Below are 21,364 nucleotides of genomic sequence, written 5' to 3' on the forward strand. Positions count from 1 at the left end.
AGAGCGCCTGCTGGTTGCAGCTATTGAGTGAAGCACTGAGGTGTGCCATAAACGGGAACCTGGTAAGGAGCTCCTCCCCTTAAAGTTGCTCAGCAATTTCACTCACCTATTTTATTTTAGAAAGCAACCAAGTGGCATCTACATTTCTTAACTCTATAAAGGCAAAAGGGATTGTGGCCGGGGAGAGGAGGGTGGGTGGAATTTGCAGTGAAAATGTGTATTTCCTGCATAGTGCCAGGCAGCCCCTTTCTACATTAACTATGTCATCAGAAAAGCCTGAGCTTGGGAAGTTCTGTCTAATGATGAAAAGAGTGTATGTGTGCGGGTGGGTGGGGGGAGGGGCACTATGACATCACTTCAGAAGTGACATCATCACTAGGAGCTTGTACTCCAGTGAGTACCGGGGGCCCCCTTTTCCCTGTGTCCAGTATTTTTGCAGAAACCATCTGGCAACTCTACTTCTGAGCCAGCTCAGTTCGAATCATGACACTGGGAGTGGACGAGCTTAGTGTTTGGGAATGATTTTTAGTGAATTACCCCCCAGTGCGACCTGTAGCTCCCACGTCATACCAGAAAACGATGGAATTTTCTGATGTGACAAGGAAGCATGCACACTCTTTGCATGCTTGCCTCCCCCCCCTGCCAGCCAGGTGAGCAGAGGTGGGAGGGCAGGGGATGAATGAACCCGAATGAGTTCTAGCCATTGACAGACATTCCTGTTGGTCACGAGGGGCAGTTTGTTAACTTTAGATTCTGGCCTTGGTCTTATGGAGTCCCCATAAGGGGTACCATTCAATCACCTGAATTATGCAGTTCCTTTTGGTTTCAGTGGTGGCCTGGGATTTATAAAAAAAATCTTAATTGCTTGGGGGGGGGATATTGTGTAGGCTGTTTATAAACACAACCGGTTTATATACTGGTAAAGTAGACCAGTTTTTTTCTCAGTTGGGGGGGGTCTTTTTAACTACTCCACTTTTAAATGGTAATTCTGCTTTATACTTTAGTAGTTTAATGCTTTGCATTGGCAAATTCTCAGGCCAATGTTTTTATGTATAAGTTAACTTGGCTGTAGCTACAATCCCAAGAACACTTACAGGGAAGTAAACCCTGCTGAATACTCTAGGACTTAGTTCCAAGTAAATATGTTCAGGATTGATCTGAAAATTAATCACAGGTTGTGTAAAACAAGCACAGAGAAACACATGGTGGAGCTCCTCTGATGCCTTAGAAAGATAGATAAACGTGTTTTGTTTTTTCCCCCCTGCTCCATTCAGGTCAGAAGCCCTTCCCCTGTCAAAAATGTGATGCCTTCTTTTCCACCAAATCTAACTGTGAACGCCACCTCTTACGCAAACATGGAATTGCCAGCTACTGTCTAAGAAGAAACGGGCTTATCCCCCAGTCTAAAGAAAGTGATGCTGGAGCTCATGATAGCACAGGTAGCTCTTTTAGGTTGTTCCAGAATTTGAGTTGTGTTCCTTTTGCTTGGGTTCCCTAGATAAATGAACGAGGCTTTAGTTGTCTTTCAAGGGATGCAAGGGGCAGACTAGAAGTTATGGAAACATGACCGGTCTATAATAAATGCAATTTATTATAGACGGTTTATGCCAGTTTTCCTCTGAAGCTGAAAGAATTCAAAACTGCTTGCAACGAAGACTGTGTGCGCTGAATCCAACCCTGCCTGTGGTGTTCTCCTAAACCTACTTCTCTCCAGCCATTTTTCTTCACATGGGGTCTGAGGCTAGAAGTAACCTGTGCCAGGAGAAAGACAGCTGCAGAGAAGCGTTTGTTTCGGCATACAATCGTTCCCACCCATGCTGGATTTAAATGGGCCACTTATGCTTTCTAGAATATTGGTGCAACACACATTGTGAAACGTGGGTTAAGCTACCATAACCTAGTTTGAGCCTGTGTTCAGAAAAGTACAAACAGAGGAATTTTCTCATGTGTTCCTGGTTTGGCAAATAGGGTAAGAAAATCATAGACCTCTATGGCCAGCAGGAGAGCTTTGACAGTTCTTTGCCTGATAAATGATTAAATCTGTAGTTGTGATGTGGGCTAGTTTTATCTATGTGCCAGAAGACCTTTTTTGGTTGGGTTACACCCAAACTTTGTTTGAATAGTTGAAGAATCAGAATCAAAATAACACTATTAGGTAGGAATTTCTCCTGTTGAATGCAAAATTATAAAATACTTCCATCAAGAAGACTGTAAAATTATACGCATCATACCTATGTGTTCAGATTTTTTTTTGATAAGTCAGATTAGTTTCAGTTTTGCATCATGTCTTCATGATCTAGAACTAGTCACAATAGTGTGCATAGCACATTCTGGTTTCATGCTACTCTGCAGCCAATGGAGAAGAACGTTACTAGGTTATTGGGAAGTTTACGGCATCATTTAGCAGCTTGTTACAAGACTGAGCTTTTACCGCATGGTGTTATGCACTGGATGATATGTACCCAAGGAATCCTGGCTAAAGCTTGAGGCAGGTTTGGATGGTGCATGCTAGTAATGACAGAGGTTGGGCAGGTCACTTGTGCCTCCTCAGTTTGTGCTTCCTGTGCTGGGGTGGGGGAGGGAGGCAGTTGTGCATCACGATGACAGGCTTACGTTACATCTGGAGCTTGCATATCTTTCTCTGCAAGGCAAGCAGGAAGTATGAACATCCCCCCCCCATCTAATAGAAAAGCATGAACAATATCCATTTGTTCACAGCTCAGTTGTGTGTGTGTGGGGGGGGGTTGGCAGCAAACTACTGATTTACCTGCTTCCTGTTACTCTTATCATTGTTCAAGTCGTTGTTCCAAAGCAGTAGTGGAAGGATGAGAAGCTAAAGATTATGATGTTGTGGGATTTACCCCAGGAGAAGTTAATTTGGCGTTGTTTTCATCCCAAGTGGCCTGTAGTTATTTTCAAATAGATTCTTCCAGTAGGGGCAGCTTGTAGCCACTGAAAGGCTAATGCAGTAGACAGACACCATTCAGTTACAGTTGTCCCAATAAATTAATTAATGTGTGCTTAAGGCCCATGTCACTAAAAGAGGGCAGCTGTTGATTTTCTTCATTAAAACGTGTTACTTCTAAATTTTGTATGAATTTGGATTTTTTTTTCTTCTATGGTTTTAGCTTAAATCTGCAAGTGTTGCCTTGATGTTTAAAATGAATGAATATGTGGGTTAAATACAATTTGAAATGAGCATGAAAAGAGGGAGAAATGAATAAGAAATGTTTATTATACGGTATGGTATTAAGGAAATTTTAAAGTTCTTTAATCAGCAGAAATATGAATCTTCATTTCCCCCCTGCCACCATTTGCAAAAATGCATACTTACAAAAGTGTTCCACCTAGTGGAAGCCGCTGGAGATCAGCAGAGAGAATTTGCTGTTCTGCAGGGTTAGAGACAGACTGTGGGGGAATGCTTGAAAACCATCACGCCAGTTCCAGTTTCTGTCTCCAGCATGCAAATATCTCACAGCACTTGTGAGCACAGAACTTAGAAGGAAATGGACTAAATGCTGCAGAAACCTGAAAAAAAAAGTGCTGTTTTTCTTTCTGGATACCCATTTGTTTACTGAAGTCTGCCAATGCTGTTGCTGCTGCTGCTGCTGATAATGATGATGATAACTCTGCTTATATACTGCTCTTCTAGACAGATCAGTGCCCCACCCAGAGTGGTGAACAAGTTAGTGTTATTATTATCCCCACAATACAGCTATGGCTGAGAGGAGTGGCTGACCCAAGGCCACCTACTGAGCTCATGATAGTAGTGGGATTTGAACCAGTAGAGTGCTGATTCTCAGCTGAACCACTTAACCACTGTGCTGCAGCAGCTACAGATTGCTGCTACAGAGTCTTTTTTTTTACTGCCTTGGCAAACAGATACAGCTTACCATTTTGATGTTAGGAAATTTATTACCTTGATTTAATAGTCAAGGTGTCTCTTTGCATCCTCCTTATTACAGTTCATCATTTCTTGATCAAGTAACTGAAAGAATAAAAAATAAATTTTGGAGAGCCCCGAAACAGACCATTGTATCTTTTAAGATCTCACCTATCACTAGGTCTGTGCTACATTACTGAATGGCATGCAAATAACATACTTCATTGTCTTTCTCACATAGATTGAAAGCATTTCAGTTAGCCCTGTTGTGGGTTTTTAAGTCTGGATCCATCAGGTTAGAATCCCAAGATTTTAAGAAAGAGTGGAATTCGTGTGACCACCCTACCCAGGATTCCCCCCCCCTTCAGCCATGGCAAGAATATATAGTTTTAAAGGGGTAAGCAGCACTTACGGCCCAAGTGCCCCCAAAAATGCACCGTCTACTTGAGAAGACGTTGGTGCATGTATGCTGATGAAGTAGCAGGGGGAGAAGAAGGTTGTACTTGTTCAGATACATTTGGAGTCAGTCAAGCCCCAGCATGACCGCCAGCATCTCAGGGATACACTTGGGACTCAGCTGGTGGCTGAACGGGTCCTGGAAGAGATGATGGGCTTAAGCCATGCCTCTTGCAGTCGCCCAGTCTGATGTCCCCAGCAGTGCTTCCAGTGCCTCTGTTGCCTGAGCAGAGCTCTGGTTGGCTTGTCAAGCTAAATAAATGGTCTGGTATGCCACTGTTGTGAGGGGCTAAACTTCCCTTCCTAGTCTCACGTACTTTTACAGAAGCCAGTGGTGTGTTTTAATACTGCAGAAGAAAATTTCTGTAACAATCAAAGCTTACAAGATGATACACAATAAATGAAATTTCCGCCTTTCATTTATGAAGTCTAACCCTATCTTTAGCAAAATGTTTTTCAGGTTCCCCCCCCCCCCCCCAGAGTCTAGAGTCCTGATTCAGTTTTCCAATATTGTCAAAATATGGTAGGTCATGCACAAGTATGTGAGATCTGTCACTCCCAGAGCAGGGAGTGTGATTGGTTGCAGGTTTGCCTGGGCACCCAGATCCCTTAGCAACTCGTTAGTAAGCTTGCAACATGTGAAAGGTCATTTGTTCATGGACACAGGAAAAATATGTGCAGTTTCTAAGAAGTGGTATCATGTTTCTATACTAATAGGAGACATTTTTATTAACGCAGTATTAGTTGATTCTATTAAAATAAACATTAATAAATCCATAACTTTTTTGGCTTGGCACAATAGCCAGGTTTGGTTATCGCTGATTCTTTCCTCCTTCTGCCTGTGCTAGGTAATTGGAGGAGGGGGGCTCTCAACATAAAGGGCATTAGAGCCCGTCAGTTCTTGCTTTGAGCTGTTCCAGAGCCAAGCAACACAGCATGAGAAATCCTGTCTCTCTCCACCTAGTGGGGGAGAGGGGAAGGGCACTTTCTCATACCATACTGGACTTTGCAGCTGGTAAAAGTGCTGCTGATTCTAACTCCCAAGCTCAGCAACATGGCACACCCCCATCCAACTAAAGGAAAGGGAATTGTCTTCTCATGAGATACTAACTAGGGAGGGACCCTGACCAGAAGATCAGGAACACTTTCCCCACTCTCTTGAGTTAGCGCCAGTTAATATCTTGTTCTTCCTCCAGTTAGCTCAGGACACCTTAGCCTCATCTTGCAGCATAAGTGATGCTTAGAGAGAGTGCAAGATCTGGATCCCACAGCACCTTAAAGACCAACTAAATTTCCAAGGTATGAGCTTGGAAATCTAGTAGGCCTTTAAGATGCTGTGGGACCTGGGGCTTGCTTTTTAACTATAGACCCACATGGCTACCCACCTGAAACTATTTTAGAGTGATTTTGAATAACGTAACTAAGCAGGGACTTGAGCCTGAGTTTTCTCCGTCCAAACTCTAAAAGGTACTGCAAACTCTAAAATGAGATTTGTCCTCCCATCACTGACTATGGATAAAATGAGGCTGGTCCTTTAAGGAGATTATTGGGGGTGATAATAATAGCAGCAGCAACAACAACAACAGTGTGCTTATATATTCCCTTCTGGACAGATAAGTGCCCATTCAGAGTGGTGAACAAAGTCAGTGTGGCTATTATCCCCACAATGCAGCTGGGGAGCTGGGGCTGAGAGGAGTGCCTTAGTTGCTTTTGTTCTGTTTCAGCATTTCTTCAATTCTGTATTGGATTCTTGGTAATGCTGTGTCTTGGTAAACTTGTATTTATTTAGCCTATGGCATTGTTTATGGAAGTGTCCTTGATATTGACTATACTAATCTCACACTGTGTAATCCGCCTTGAGTCTCAGTGAGAAAGGCGGACTATACATGACATAAATAAATAAAAAAATACTCAAGGCCACCTGCAGAGCTCATGGCAGTAGTAGGAGATGAACCAGCAGAGTGCTGATTCACACCCCACTTAATCATCATGCTACAGCTGGATAAGGTAACAGGTGCTGTGTGTTTGTATTTAATTGCCTTAATCTCGGTATTTGTCTTGGCTGTGATCAGTGCTGATTAGGGGGAATGGATAGGGGAACTGGGAAGCTACCTCAAGTGTACAAAATTTTAGAAACTTTATCAAATGCTTTCCCGGAGAAGTAAAATTTTTAAACACATAATGTTAAAGTCCAGATTCTTAAATACCAGAGATGGTTTCAACAGTTCTTCTACTGAATGTGTGTGTAACCTGGCACATTTGAATGCTGTTTGTGTAAAAAAGGATAAGGTAGAGTAACCCTGCTGGAACAATTTCCCTCTCACTGTAGATTTACTAGCTGAAAAACTTTTCTGACTTTCTGCCACGTGGGTTTCTTGGGCTGAATACTAGCTTTTAGCTAGCCCAGTGTGTTGTATGGGATGGATGTGCAAGGAGCGTTATGATACTTATTGTCAACCTCCAGCCATTCATATGTTTATAATTGTAACTATGATATGTCCTCCTCTTTCCCTCTTCCTAGACCTTAAACAGCAGAAATGGCACCAGAAGTGTTTTAAAAATTCAAAAATAACTAATAATTTTATTTATTTTAGAGGAGAAAGGTCAGGTGAAATCAGGGGTTGAAAATTCCTGAGGTAGTTCAAGATGGAAATCTCTGAGGTAAAGTTAGTACCGAACCTTGCGTGTGGTGTTCTCCTGAACCTTCAGGATTTGGGTATTAAACTGCTTTGGTATGCTCCATAAAGATTTGGAGTACACTGAAGATCAAAGCAGCACTTTTCTTGCCGTCTGCAAACAGAAAGAAAAGTGCTGCTTTCAAAGCTTCCTGTTGTGGGTTCCCTCCTCCTCACTCCCATCGGGTGAAAGAAGGTGGCGGGAAGCTTTGAAATCAGCACTTTTTTGCCATGCAAACGGCAAGGAAAGCGCTGCTTTGAGCTTCCTGCGCTGCCTTCTTTCACCGGATGGGAGAGGGGAGGAGGGAACCCCCTCTTCCCCTTTCCTATCAGGTGAAAGAAGGCAACAGAAAGCTTTGAGAACAGCACTTGCTGTTTGCAAACGTCAAGAAAAGTGGCTGCTGCCACTCTACACAAAGCTTTCTGAAGCATTTACGATGTGCTTCGGAAAGCTTTGCTTCAGTATTTCTGAATCAGCTCAGCAATGCTGGGGCTGATTTGAGAATACAGAATCTACCCGATTTGGGGCCTGATTTGGGTTAAAAACTTGAATCGGAAACCCAAAGGTTTTTGCTCCCATGTTTCCCCCAAACACTCTAGTACACTTCCTTTTAGTATTCTCTGTCTCTTTTGGGTTTAAGAATGCTGATGCCCACTTTCTAGTACCCCAAACCCCTTCCTTTTAAACACCAGTGCTTTCCTTCAGTTTTTAACCTCTCCAAAAAGCAGTTTCCAACCACACTTGACCAGCTATCTCTTCTCTCTCCAGAGCTACTTCTCTTTTTAACTGGATAGGGAAAGTCTCCTTTCCTTAGAAAATCTATCCCCTTTTTTTGGCCTGAATGGGAGTCTGCACCTACATCCTGAACTTCCTTGCCAACTTTCTCCCAGTTCTCCTGCTGGTGTTAAACTACTTTCAGTTAGGACTCCATCTCCCAGTTGTTCACACTGGATTCCTCTCAGCTAGGGCTGAAAACAGACCTTCCTCTTTTCAGCTCATGCTACTCAATCAGATTTCTTGTAGTAGCCTGTCACTGAAAGCTCTTTGTGTCTGTGAGGGATTAACCTTTGACAGTCCTTTAGCTGTTTGTACAACACTTCCAGGCTTTTAAAAAGTGCAGTCCATCACAGTAACCTACTTTATTCTTTATGTACCTGAGTATTACTTAAGTTTTCCGTTTTGCCTGAACGGGTTTATATAACTGAAAGCTCTGCATATTCCTACATTGGCAGGTGTGTGTTGGTGCAGCAAATATTGATCACCTGTGTAATTTTTATAAAACAAACTTAAAAGTTATGCATATCTGCTAGTTGTATTTTAATCTGTGTTGTAAAAATCACAGCATCTTATCATGTATCTGAAAATATCTTGTGCTTAACTCATCTGTCAGAGAATATTTAGGTAGTGCTGAGGTTCTTATTCTCCCAGTATTTTAGTGCTTTGATACTCAGAATTTTAAATATGTACTCAGTATGAAAGGTAGGCATAGCTGTCCAGGCCACGATGTTGTAATAATAGATGTCGCTGCCTGGAACCTTCAGATGAGTGGGAGATGACAGTAGTAAGTACCTTTTGTTGGTTGTAGAGTGATATGCTTTTAAAATAGTTACCCTAATCCAATAGGAGGAAATGCGGATACTCAGAGGATTGTGCCCGCTGGTTCGCCTTCAGTAAGGACAAACGGGGATGGGTGGGGGAGGTTTGAATCCAGCCCTCCATTTCTTCCAGATAAATGATTGTAAATATTCAGCATTCAGCACAATCACACAGAGGCTTAGATCCAGGGCACCTGTGTGCACGGAGTGCTTTTTTGTGAGGACATTGGATCATGACCCCTGGGTTCACTAGCAAGAAGCTCTTTTTAAAATAAGTTGCATGGGTTTGGCCATGTTTTTCACATCTCTATTTACCCCCATTGGTCATCTGACATCATCATCTACTAAACCTGTACTGGACCTTGACCCTAAACAAATGTTTTTGAGTGTCTTGGAAGTTACTAGAAGTGATGGGAATGAAACTTATTGATGATTTGTCCAGATATTCTTGTGGGCTGAGGTTTCCCCTGTTTTGTTTCTTCGTGCAGACAGTCAGTCAGACCTGGAGAACGCAGGTGCCGGAAGCGAAGCACTAGACTTGACCTCTGGCGAGCGAGACCACCCAGAGGAGGCCACTGAGCTTCTAGAATCTGAGTGCAGCCCCAAAGAGGAGGAGAAGGTTGACTCATCCCAAGGAGAGGAAGATGCACAAGTGAAAATAAGCGAGGATGAAGAGGGACTGGAAGAAGACTCTGCCAGCAACAGAAGCCTGGACCTCAATTTTGCTAGCAAGCTGATGGACTTCAAGTTGGCCGAAAGTGACCAGAGCACAGGAAGCGGCATTCAGACTGAAAATAAATATGCCTGCAACGTTTGTGGGAAATCCTTCAGATTTGCTGGCACGCTCAGCCGGCACAGAAAGGCCCATGCGCAGGAAGACAGGAAAGATGAAAAGAGCAGTGAGGATGAAAGCAAAAGTGTTCAGGACGGACCTCAAGCACATGCTGCAGAGGACCTCTTTCCTGAACAGGAAGAGCCCTCAAGTGACATAAAGGTAGCCGAATCTCCCACAGACGGCGAGGCCACAGGAAAAGAGAATGAAGAGAGCGAGAGCATCTCTGAGGGAGAGAGCACAGGGAGGAAATCTTCTGAAAAGAGCGATGATGACAGGAAGCCGAAAGCTGGTGGTATGGCAAAGAATGAGTCCAAGGCTGACAAAAGGAAGAAGGTCTGTACAGTTTGCAACAAACGATTTTGGTCTCTGCAAGACTTGACGAGGCACATGAGGTCCCACACAGGTAAGAACTTGCTAGGCTTTGCTCGCTAGACCTTACAGGTTGCAGGATAATGCTAAGCATGTAATTGGCAGAGGGAGGAAAAGAGGCTTTGTATCTTCCTTCTGTGCACTATTTAAGGCATAGTAGACATGCCTCTGGGTTTCAGGTGAAACCTTCATAGCCATACAGAATGGATTGAAGAGGGAGGGCAGCATTTTTTTTTTAAAGGAAACAGATTACTAGAATGCAGTTACTTCCTTCTGGAATTTTTCCCTGCTTCACATACTGCAAAGCACTGTTATTTCCTGGTGTCCAATAGGACACACCTGCAGGCTTCTCCTTAGTCTTTGGCTCATGCCCTTGGCATCTGTTCATGGATCGAGAAGCAACGCCTTGATAAGCTTTCTACACGTTGGGCCTGGGAAGAATACGCTAGTGCTGTAGCCCTTGGAATACTCTCATTCTCCTGGAAAGCTTTTTAGTAGGGTAATGTTCAGTTATTTCTTTCGAGAATGGGCTAAGGGGTTTTTTTTCCTCTTCTGAACTGCTGCAGAATTCTTTACCTGTTGGGGGTTTCCTGGTAGGCTGGGGAAGGGGGTGAGGAGTTGCCTTGGGAAGAACTGAGAAGAGCCTTAACATTCTACACAAATGAAACTTTCATCTATTTGAATACACTACACTTGCAAGGAGGTCTTCAGCCAGGGTTACAGGCCAGTTGACTGGCAGCTAAGGCTTCTGAGATGCTGATTGGATCCCCCTAAGAAGTTACCTCTTTGATTGCATGTTCTCTCTCAATGTGTTTTGGGGGGGACTAGAGATGTAGAATTTTCAGGAATTCTGAAGCTATGGGGTGAAAACATTTTTTCCAGTTTCTTGGGGGCGGGGGGAGGGAGGGATGGGGACTGACTGACCTTTTGGAAGAAATTGAAATATATACGCTACTTATGTCCTCTCAAACCTAATCTACTTTTACTGATTGAACAACATACATGCGATTTTAATAAGTTAGTTAGCTTATGGAATTGTACTATCTGGCATATTTATGGAATTTAGAAGAATAAATATCTTCATTTTCTAGAAGATATAAATTGTATGTATACCTAGTATTTGAGAAAGAGTTGCAAACTGTAGCACCCTGTCTTAACCATAGCACATGCATCTTTAATTTTGCCATCTGATGCATAGGAAAAATAATTTGAAGGTACCAAACAAATTATGTAGTATTTGAACAGGCTGTCTCAAAGAGTCACAGTAGGTAGGATGGCCAGCATGTGTGGATATTAAGCTAAGCATTGTAACATTGAAAATACAGAACTCTTGAATAATGTATTATCAGGAAACACATTATAGCATATTAATCATTGCGATAATTATTTACAATTAAACAAAAAAAATCTTGAAAATGTCTTATATACCTACAGTACAGTGCTCCTCCAAATTCCCCATGTTTTCTATGGGAAAAACTGAGAACTTCTCAGTCTTTGAGGACAATTTTAGGGGGGTAGCAGTGTTGGTCTGCAGTAGATCAGCAGGATTTGAGTCCTGTGGCACCTTAGAGTATGACCATTACTTGTTTTGTATTTTGATGCATTCATTCAGTGAGAGGTAATAGCTTGTTTAAAGCTCAGGTATCCTGATTTAAATTTTAACCGAGGGAAGAATTTAAGAGGTTTTAAAGCAATGAAGATGACCTGCCTGCCTCTTTCATCTTCAGCTAGACAATTAAGTTCTGACATAATGTGTCTCATTTGCAGCATAGCTTTTGGAGATACTCTCATGGGTTCAGGCTCATGAAACATTTTTATTGGAAGGTGTCATTAGTGCAACATGCTCAGAAGATGATCCCAAGAATGGATATAGTGAGGAATCTTTCAGCTGATCTATGGGCATGGATGACTTATTCCAGCAGAAATATTTACGCCTGTGGCAAAAATTTTGAAAGCAAACCTGCAAGTGCATATTATTATGGTTCAATTGTTCATAAAGGGTATACCTCTCTGCAGATGATAGCTGCAGGTAGGGCTGCTGAGTCCCTAGTGGGGGCAGGGGATTTGCTGCTCCCAGTTTGTGGATGGAGAAAAATTAAAAGGAAAAATTGGGCCTCATCTACTCACAGGAAGTTCAAACCATAGAGTTCTGGAAATTCCTAGAGCTACCCAGAAATAACAAAGGGTAACTCTAGGAAACGCTCTAGGGTAAAGTTGGAAGTTCTTGCATACTTCCAAGTAGCTCTAGGAATTGTCAGAATTCTATGATAAGAACTTCCTGTAAGTAGACGAGGCCTTGTTTTACTTTAATTTTTCTCCTGGAATAATAATGCCCCCTCACCCTCCCGCTGATTTCCAGGCACTGCAACTAGGGTTCCTAGGTGCCTGCCAGTGGCGGACAAACTCCTGGGGATTTGCCTCTTTGCCCACTGATCCCCCAGCGATCGATGGGAGGTGGCAAAGCCCCTCAGAGGTCTCTCGCCACTGGCAGGCATTCTGGGAACATCTGCGGTGCGTGTGTACTCCTGTGCTTCGTTTGGGACTGATTTTGGCCCCGTGCAGAGTGTGGGAGTGCTCCTGTGGCCAGCGTGACAATGTCACTTCCAGAAGTGGGAGTGCATGACTGGCACAGGTCCATCCCCACGCTAAGGAGGGTATAGGGACCTGGCAACCCTAACTGCAACCCTAGTTGCAGGATCAGCTATAAATGCTTCTTTTGACAATAGGGATGCCTGCCCAACCTTTTGTCCCCTGTTCACATGGTTAGCAGGTGGGAGGCAGGCCGGAAGCCACCAGAGTATGCAATGAAATGATGCATGCTTCAGAGGCCATGATTACACACTGCCATTTAAAACCTGGAAGCTAAGGGTTCTCAGAAGGGCCAAATCAGCCCCAAATTTCCATTTGATTTTCAACCAGAAGTAATGTCATTGGGGCTTCTGGAATGTGCGCACAAGGAAGGTGGCTTCATGCCTTGCACCTGCTTACCAACCCACCCACCCCTATCCCACACTTTTCAGGTAAGGCAATCCTAAGTGGCGACTTGATCTTTAGTGTTGGGCCTGGCCCTAGGAAAACAGTAACCATGTGGACTGAATGAAGTGTCTTTTAAAGGCTGAGACACAATAACAAAGCCCACGATTATTCTCCAAATAGGTCAGAAGTGGGAAAATGCATACCGGGATTGATCGCTTTTGAAAACATGTAACCAGGAAAGTCTTTACTTATATCTTATGCAAAGAGCAATTCTTCAAACTCTAGATTTGGGATCCATTTTCAGCTGTCATATTGAACGCACTTTGAATGATTTTCCTACAAATGTCTTTCTTCTCTTTGCCTTCTGCCTTTCTTCTAGGTTCCTCCCTATTTTAAAAAAGTGCGTTACTCTAGCAGACCACGCTTACAAGCAAATAGAGCTCCGTTCATTTTATCAGCGCTTAAAGGGATTTGCTGTGCAGTTGGAGATTGGAAGGGAAATGCTGATTCGTGAACTGTGTATTTCTGGAGCTCTATTGTACCAAATGAAAAATAATTTTTATAATTTTTAGAGGAAGGAGCTTATTGGGGCTGCAGAGGAAAACTGCCAGGTCATTGCGGGTGCTTAATTGCATAAGATTTGGCTAAGTTTTCTACAGAAAGCATGCTTAACAGCAAGTCAAAGAGCCAACAAACCTCATTTCTTGTTGCAGGCCCTGAGTCAAACTAATGATAATTCTTGTTGAGAGCCCCTGTCTATGTGTCTATTTGCAAAGACTGCTCTGAAAAATCTTTTACGGTACTGATTTTATAGTCCATGAGGTACTGAATTAAAACACAAAACACAGGAAGAAATTGTGTTCATACCAGTAACTTGGATAATGACAAGAAGTAGTCTTTGGCCGTTGGTTGTGAATAGTTTGTGCTTTAAAATATTGATATGACCTATTCAAAACCATTGGCTTAGCAGCTACTGCATTATGGAAGATTTGGAAATTTTCTGTTTAAAACAATACAACTAGGAGGGGCAGTGAGAAGTTTATAAAATAATACATGGAGTGCTGAAAGTGGATAGAGATCTTTTTTCTTCCCTTCTCATAATACTAAAACTTAGGATCGCTTGATGAAGTCAATAGGCAGTAGATTCAGGACAGAGAAAATGAAATACTTTAATTGTGAAATTCAGCTGCCAGTGGATGCAGTAGGGTTGCCAGGCTGCAACTCCTGGGAGGAATTGGGGGAGGCAGCGTCTGGAGCACTTACATCCTTTTCAGTAAAAACAGGAAGTGACATCTTTAAATGCTCTAGCATTTACAGAAACTCTATGGCTTTACTGGAGGGATTTTAGTAAAATGCTAGCATGTCACCATGTCATTTCTGTTTTTTACTGGAAGGAATGTAAGATGTCAGTGCGCTGATACGATGCTGGCACACTCTCCCCCTCCATTTCCTCCCATCAGCACCAGAAGTGTTGGTAGGCAACAAGCTCAGATGCTAGGAGGCCTCCTGCTATCCCTACCATGTAGAGACAGCCATGAACATAGGTGACTTTTAAAGAATATTCGACAGATTCATGGAGGAGAGGTCCATTAGTGGTTACTAATTACTAATCAGTAATTCTCTGAATACCAGTACTATGCGGCAACATAGCCTCTATGCCCTATTTTGATGGACCTATAGGGGAACAGTTTGGAAAATATGCACGACAGGCTGCTGGTCTAGGTGGACCATTGGTCTGATTCAGGGGAATCTTATGTTCACACAGAGACTGTTGTTAAGTAGGGCTGTGTGTTACTGATGGAAAGGGGCTCAGCAGACAGGGCAGAAATCAATATTTTGATAGTGTTAATAGCAGTTAATGATAGTGGAGAGGGGACTGGGAGGTGCAGTGTGCATGTGATTAGGGTATGTGTATAAGAGAGGGTGCAGGAGACACGAGGAATGTGCTAAAAAACCACAACCCTACACATCTAAGAAATAACACAACTCTCCACTGGTGTATTAACCCTTGTGATTTTAGAGTCCATTCCAAGCAACTAACAGTATGGATAAGTGTATAATATGGAACTTTAACAATTTCTTTGGATGTCTTAATAACAATGGGTGCTGTATGATTTAGCTAGAACTAAGGGCTTTTAAGCTGAATTCATTTCATAGGAGGGAACTTAAGGAACTGTTATTATAAAGGAGCGTAACTGGGAAGAGGGAGCGAAGGCAGCATGGTATAGCCCAGTCTTGTCAGATCTGGAAGCTAAGCATGGTCAGTACTTGGGAGACCACCAAGGAAGGCTTTGCAGAGGAAGACAATGGAAAGCCATCTCTGCTTCTCACTTGCCTTGAAAGCCCCTTCCTGGGGTTGCCTTAAGTCAGGTGCGATTGAGGGCACTGTACACAGGCAATTGGAAAAAAATGCTATTAAGTGCCAGTTAGATCGGACAGCAGGACAACTGGTGTGTTAGAAAATAGATGTTACCAAAGATGTATGGAGAGGGGGTGACTTCATGTAGAGTAGCAATAAGTACAGGGAATGAACTCTTTCCCCCACTATAGTCCCCCCATTCTCACTTGGTGAAGCTTAACTTCAGGATCAGGGCCCAGACAGAAACAGTGGGGGTGGGGTTAGCAGGAAAAGAAGGGGTTCCGTGCATCCTACCCTCTCTGTCTTTGCATAAAACTACTTACTCCCTACTTTCTTTGTATTAGTTGGTGATGCATGTTCTGAATCACAGTTCTGATACTGCCCTGCAGGGCTTTTTTCTGGGAAAAGAGGTGGTGGAACTCAGTGGGATGTCCTCGGAGAAAATGGTCACATGGCTGGTGGCCCCGCCCTAAACCTAAGCTGAGTGGCGCAGAGGGCAACCTCAACTCCCCTCTGTCTGGAGATCAGGGGGCGGGGCCACCAGCCATGTGACCATTTTCAAGAGGTTCCGGAACTCCGTTCCCCCGCGTTCCGGCTGAAAAAAAAGCCCTGCTGCCATGTCTGTTTACAACTTTAGAGAAGAAATTTTTGATATTCTGCACCCAAGCTGGTTTCCCTGTTTGCAGTTTTTTCCTGACATTGTTCCGGGAATGGGTCATTTGTATTGGCCATTGGGTTTTGCAGTCGCCTTTGTCTGTCACCTGAATCCCAGTGTGCATATTCTAAGGACACAACCCATCATCTTGTTTCTATAGATTCATTCACAGTTGAAACTAAAAACTTTCTAACATGGGTGGCTTTGTCTAAAACTGGAAAATACGTCATTCCACATAAGCGTAACTATTTAATGCAAATGATCTCTGCCTTCCTGTTCCTTACAATAGGTGTGCATTCAGTACCATTTGTGCCATAGAGAAACAACAGCATCTTGGCAGTATGGCATTTTCTGTAGTAGAAAACGAATGTGGTGGTGCAGCGGCATATATAGGCATGATGCCATTATGGAGGCTCTGCAAGTGTACAAAACAGTTGTAACTTCCTTGTAAAAAGTCCCCAAAGAATCACAGACTTCCAGCACTGTTATATCCCTGTCACTTTCATTTTGTTATATAACTGATGTGTAATTAGTTCAGAACTGGTATTTTAAAAGGGGGAGATAGAGGAATCTATAACATCTGTTTACTTGTCTTTGATTTAGGGGAGCGACCTTACAAATGTCAAACCTGTGAACGGACCTTTACACTGAAGCACAGTTTGGTTCGCCATCAGCGTATACATCAGAAGGCAAAGAGTACTCGGCATCATGGGAAGGAAAGTGACCGAGAGGATGCCCGTTCCAGGGGTGACGAGGACAGCGAAAATGAGTCTCTCCATAGCAGCACCAACCCCATCTCTGAAAATGAGTGTGACTCACTTGTGGGGCCTGGTAGCTGTTCTCCCCTCACTAGAAGCCGGAAAGAGAGCCTTGCTAGTGCTGCAAAGGATTTAATTTGCAAGGATGAAAGGCCTAATGTGAGAACAACTGGCTCTGGTCTTGCAGAGTCTAGTAAGAATGCACAGAAGCAAGCGGCAAAAGATCAAGAGTCTCGAGGGAACGGTGACCACGAGAGCTCATCGGGATACATACAGGATTTGTTGGAGATGCACAACAAAAAATCTTCCATGAGTCACATTCTTGCCTCTGCAGAGAGCACTCCTCAGCTCTTGGGAGTTGAGTGACAATTATGGCATGCGCCACACCCCAGCAAACTGACCTGGCACACAGAATAAAATGGATGGAACAAGGTTTTTTTTAAGCCCTCAATGCTGAGTCAACCTCCTGTTGTGATGCAGAATGGGGAGGAGGGAGCATGGCAGACTGGATTCAGTGCCATAAACCTTTCAGTATAAATAATGCAAAAGACTACAGTTATATACTGATGAGTGCCTTACTACTTTATTAGGTCTTTTGGTATCATAGATTTTTTTTAAAAACGAAAAAGATGATTTTTAAAAAAAAGATTTTAATGAAACTATTTGGAGAGGACCTTTTTCATTTAAGCATTAATGTTACCTTTTTGTATTGAGGTGTGTGAGCTTGTTCTTGTATATCTGTGATAGCCGCTGTGTGTGTTCTCTCTGAGCTGGAAACAAGGAGTCAGTGGGGCAAGGAAGCCCCTGGAAACTGCAGCCAATAACTGGAATAAACTTTTAAGAAATCCCCAATAGAGGAACTAGGGATAAAGGTGTTGATTTGTTTCAGTTTTTTTTTCCTATGGTAGGGTTTTTTTTAAAATATTTGCTGGAGGGGCAGTTAATCCGGTTCTGTGTATTAATATGTTGATTAAGGTTTTCAAAGTTGGTCCAAGCCAGAAACAGGAAAAACAAATTTAAACCACATACTTGCTTTCCACCCCCCTCCCCTTGTATTAGCAATGATAATGTTCTAGCTACTGTCATTTTGTAAACGGCTCTTTCTGACTATTGTGGACTTTGAGCATACAGAAGGAGTTGCATAGTGACTTTAAAAAACCTATGGAAATTATGCACCGTTATATATGTTTGATTTGTGCTTCAATATATTATTATTATTATTTTTAATATTTTATAAATGTTGTCAGTTTGCTAATCTCTGCGTTCAGCAGAAACCAATGGGCAATATTTGCCTACGGAGATCTACGACGCAGCCTGGATTGCCTGCTTAAATGTTTCTGACCTAATCTCTCACTGACTCCCTCCCCTCCCTCATGGGTTTGCAGCTCTTCTACTGTATTTATATGGAACCGTCTTCCTCTGACTAGAGAATCAAACAGAGGCCAATTAAGCAGTGATCAGGAGTGCGCTAGGGGTAGTTTCAGTGGTCGCAGTTCAATGTAAATGAATAGAAAGGGAGACGGATTTCTTGTCGTCTGGGAGAAGTCTGAGGGGAAGAAGACTCTCCAAATGCACGTGGAAGGCACTGCAAATACTATGAAGTTGACACTTGTTTGAAATAGCAATAGTTGCATTTTTTTACATTGATGAGCAAGAAGATTCAGTCTTCCAGCTGAAAGATGGAAAATAAAAATAAATTTGAAAGCCTTAAATGATCTTGCTACCATAATGTGCTTTAAAGCAAGGAAAAAAATACTACTGGCAATAAAACTACAGATAACTATTAGACATGTCAGGTTGACAGAATAAACTTCCTTCCCAAGATTTCTAGGGTTGATGCTTAGATTCTGGTGGTCCCCCCGCCCCCTAAATTTTCAATTACGTTGAGATTGGAATGCATATCTTGTTGCTGGCAACAGGAGATGTTGTAAAATGCCAATATTAGAATGATGATCTGTAGGTCAGATAAGCTGGTGTGCTGGGGGTGTACAGTTTGTTCCACCCTGATGCGAAGTCCATTAATTTTGAAAAACAAACATGGGTTTTTGTGGAACCTCAGTGTTTAAGATGGCTGCATTGTTAAATTCCTGTATCACGACTTAAGATTCAAGTGCAAAATCAGATAAAGATAGAAGAGGCATTAATTTTGATGGTCTTGCAAAGGCAAGGAACTAATTGGGAGTCTTGTGGACACCTTTTATGAGCCCTCTCATGTCTTTTGCCAGTTGGTATGATTCTGTGCTCTCCCTTTGTAAGATGCAGATATAGGGAAATGACATTAGAATGCTGGCTGTGATACGTTCACAGTGACTTCCTGTCCTCTTCTGTGAGAACAGAGACTTCTTTGTTGGTGCAGTGGTTTTGTGATCATAGCCACCGTCTCCTGTAGGGTGTAAGCCAGTTTACATCCCAGCATTCTGGTTCAGAAAGACTTGTGGATTGGGTATAGGCCTCCTTCTGAAGTAGCTCTAATTTTTAGAGTGCTCAATATATATATATCTTGTCCTTCAGTTTTGAGGGCCAAAAAAAAAAAAATGTCTGGAGCCCCACTACGCTATTCCTCCAATTAGGCCCCTGTTTTTTGTCCTCCCCTGACCTCAAAGTCTATACCTCAAGTGATCCTCCGGACCAAGCACCATTTAAATGAATGGAACTTGTATGGGGAAACTACCATGCACCATATATTCTCCTTCACAATTGGACAGTAAGTCTTTCTGTCTTATATCCACTACTTCCTGGAGGCCCAAATCAGACAGCAGAGGTGAAAGGTGCACCATCCTAGACTGATAAAATACTTCATATAAAATTAAAAAGAGAGGGGAGAAATGTGAATTTTATTAGAAGATGCAAAACCCAGGTTTGAAACTGTTCCTGCAGAATAGTAAAAATGATTCCTTAAAAAAAAAAAAACCCTTCTGCTAAGTGACTCTAATCAAAGGAAGTTCACGTATCCCGTAATTTGTATTGCTATTATATAATAATAATATTATTTTGGGGGGGGGGGTGAGAGGTATTTTTGTTCTTGGGATTTTTTTTTTCAACTCTCCACACTAAATGGCATAATACTGTGGGGGAGAAGCCATTAACTAAATAAGGATTGGCAAACTTGACCCCCACCCCTTCCCCAGATGGTAAGGGGCACTCAATGTCCCATTGTGACCTGCTAGGTGCTTAATTATCTCCGAAGCAGGCCTCGGCCTCTGGCAAGAGTGCCATATATGGTCGGGGTGGGGGGGGGTGCGTGCAGGTTTGACAGGCCTGAACTAAACTTTATGCTGCAGGAATAATGTAGCAAATAAATTTCCCAGCACCCTGCCGGGACATCTGCTAGCAATAATCACTATTGATCTAAAGCTTTATTTAGCCTTTATCTATATCCTAGTAGATTATAAAATCTTGCCACATTTTATTGATGTTTTTATTAGTTGCATTTGATGGAGGAAGAAAACCCCTTGTTTGTGCCCCTCACCCCACCCACTTTTGCCGCCCAGGCCCTCCTCACATTCACAACTCCCTATATTAAACTGTGAAATGTATAATGTGTTTAAACTATGGGTGAATCTTAGGCTTAGTCTTGCATGTGCAGATCATTTGTTTCTCTCTCCGCTTTTTTTTTTTAAATTTCATTCCCCCCCTCTTCTCTCAGGGCTTTAAAAAGACAAGCATTTCTCTCCCCCCCCCCCCAAATTATCTTCTTGGATTTGCAATCACTACATTAAGCACTTGACTGTGAAAGCTTTGAAAGGAAAGCAAACCAGGTTACAAGCAGAGCTAAGGACTGCAGCTATGTTGAAATAGTTGTTCCAGTGAGAGCTCTGTTGATGGTTCAGTGGCCGCTTCTGAACGAGTCTCCCCCTTTCCGTTTATCCCGATCCTCAATTCTTCCATTACCCAGCATTGTGCACTGGAATACCCCCTTGTCCAGTGATGAGCCTGTGTGTGTGTTGCTATCCCCTTTATTGGTTGTGCTATGGAACTGTGGTGTAGGGGGGAAGTGGGAGTGAGGGTGGAGCAGGCACTGCATTCAATCCTCTAGCCTTTCAGAGCAGTTACGGAAGGGAAAAGAGCTGGAAGGGACATAAAATGAACCCTTACCTCCTTGCTGTCATAAATCCTTGCCTACGTTTCTTTCAGTCCCCGCCCAGCGGCATACTGCTTTTGAGGAGGTAAAGTATCCCTTGTAAGCTCCCTTCTGTAACCTATCTATGCTGATAGTACTATTGTTACCAAGAATTGGGAGGGTGTGTGTGTCTCTTCCTCTCCTTTTCTCCACTCAAGAAGGAACTTTAATCCTAAAATCTTCAGTCCCATGCAAGGAAAACAACGATTAGTATGTAGAATTTATATGTATAAATATTTTTTTTCTAAAGGGAACTTTATAAAACTGCTGCTACAAGTTGTGTACAAGACTGGTTTATGCCACATGAACAGAGAATCACACATTTTTGTTTGGGTACTTCAATTCCTCCTCTTATTCAGTTGTATGTTACTTCCAAATTCAAAATGATGAAAATAATGCTGTTCTGTATCAAACAATCTACGCAATAAAAATGTTATATTTAAAAAACAATGGAAGTTTCAAAATGGGCAGCATTCTTTTGGTGAGCTAATGCATTTACTATTTGTGTGCATGTGTGTAGGCAGGAATTATTATTACTATTACTATTATTTATTAAATGTATAGCCCTCCCTCCCTGCGAGTGGGCTCAGGGCGGGTTATTGCAATAAATAAGAATACAAAAGATAAAAACACTAAAATCACATATCTACAGATATGCCATCCTACAATCAGGCTCAACAAA

The 21,364-nt window shown here is 42.6% G+C and overlaps 1 protein-coding gene across 2 annotated transcripts in view; it reads left to right on the plus strand.

Annotated features, from left to right (window-relative positions):
- RREB1 (ras responsive element binding protein 1) overlaps positions 1 to 21,132 on the plus strand; it is an 80,778-nt gene extending 59,646 nt beyond the window's left edge. The window contains exons 9-11 of one of the 2 annotated variants that reach the window (XM_054984689.1): positions 1,275 to 1,439; positions 9,099 to 9,848; positions 16,408 to 21,132. In XM_054984689.1, coding sequence (XP_054840664.1) covers positions 1,275 to 1,439; positions 9,099 to 9,848; positions 16,408 to 16,928 — 1,436 coding nt within the window. In that variant the 3' untranslated portion in view covers positions 16,929 to 21,132. The remainder of the gene's footprint in view (positions 1 to 1,274; positions 1,440 to 9,098; positions 9,849 to 16,407) is intronic. The other variant, XM_054984690.1, reaches the window with a different exon arrangement.
- Positions 21,133 to 21,364: the final 232 nt, after the last annotated feature.

This window comes from Eublepharis macularius, chromosome 7, assembly GCF_028583425.1.
Source record: "Eublepharis macularius isolate TG4126 chromosome 7, MPM_Emac_v1.0, whole genome shotgun sequence".
NCBI classification, from domain to species: domain Eukaryota; kingdom Metazoa; phylum Chordata; class Lepidosauria; order Squamata; family Eublepharidae; genus Eublepharis; species Eublepharis macularius.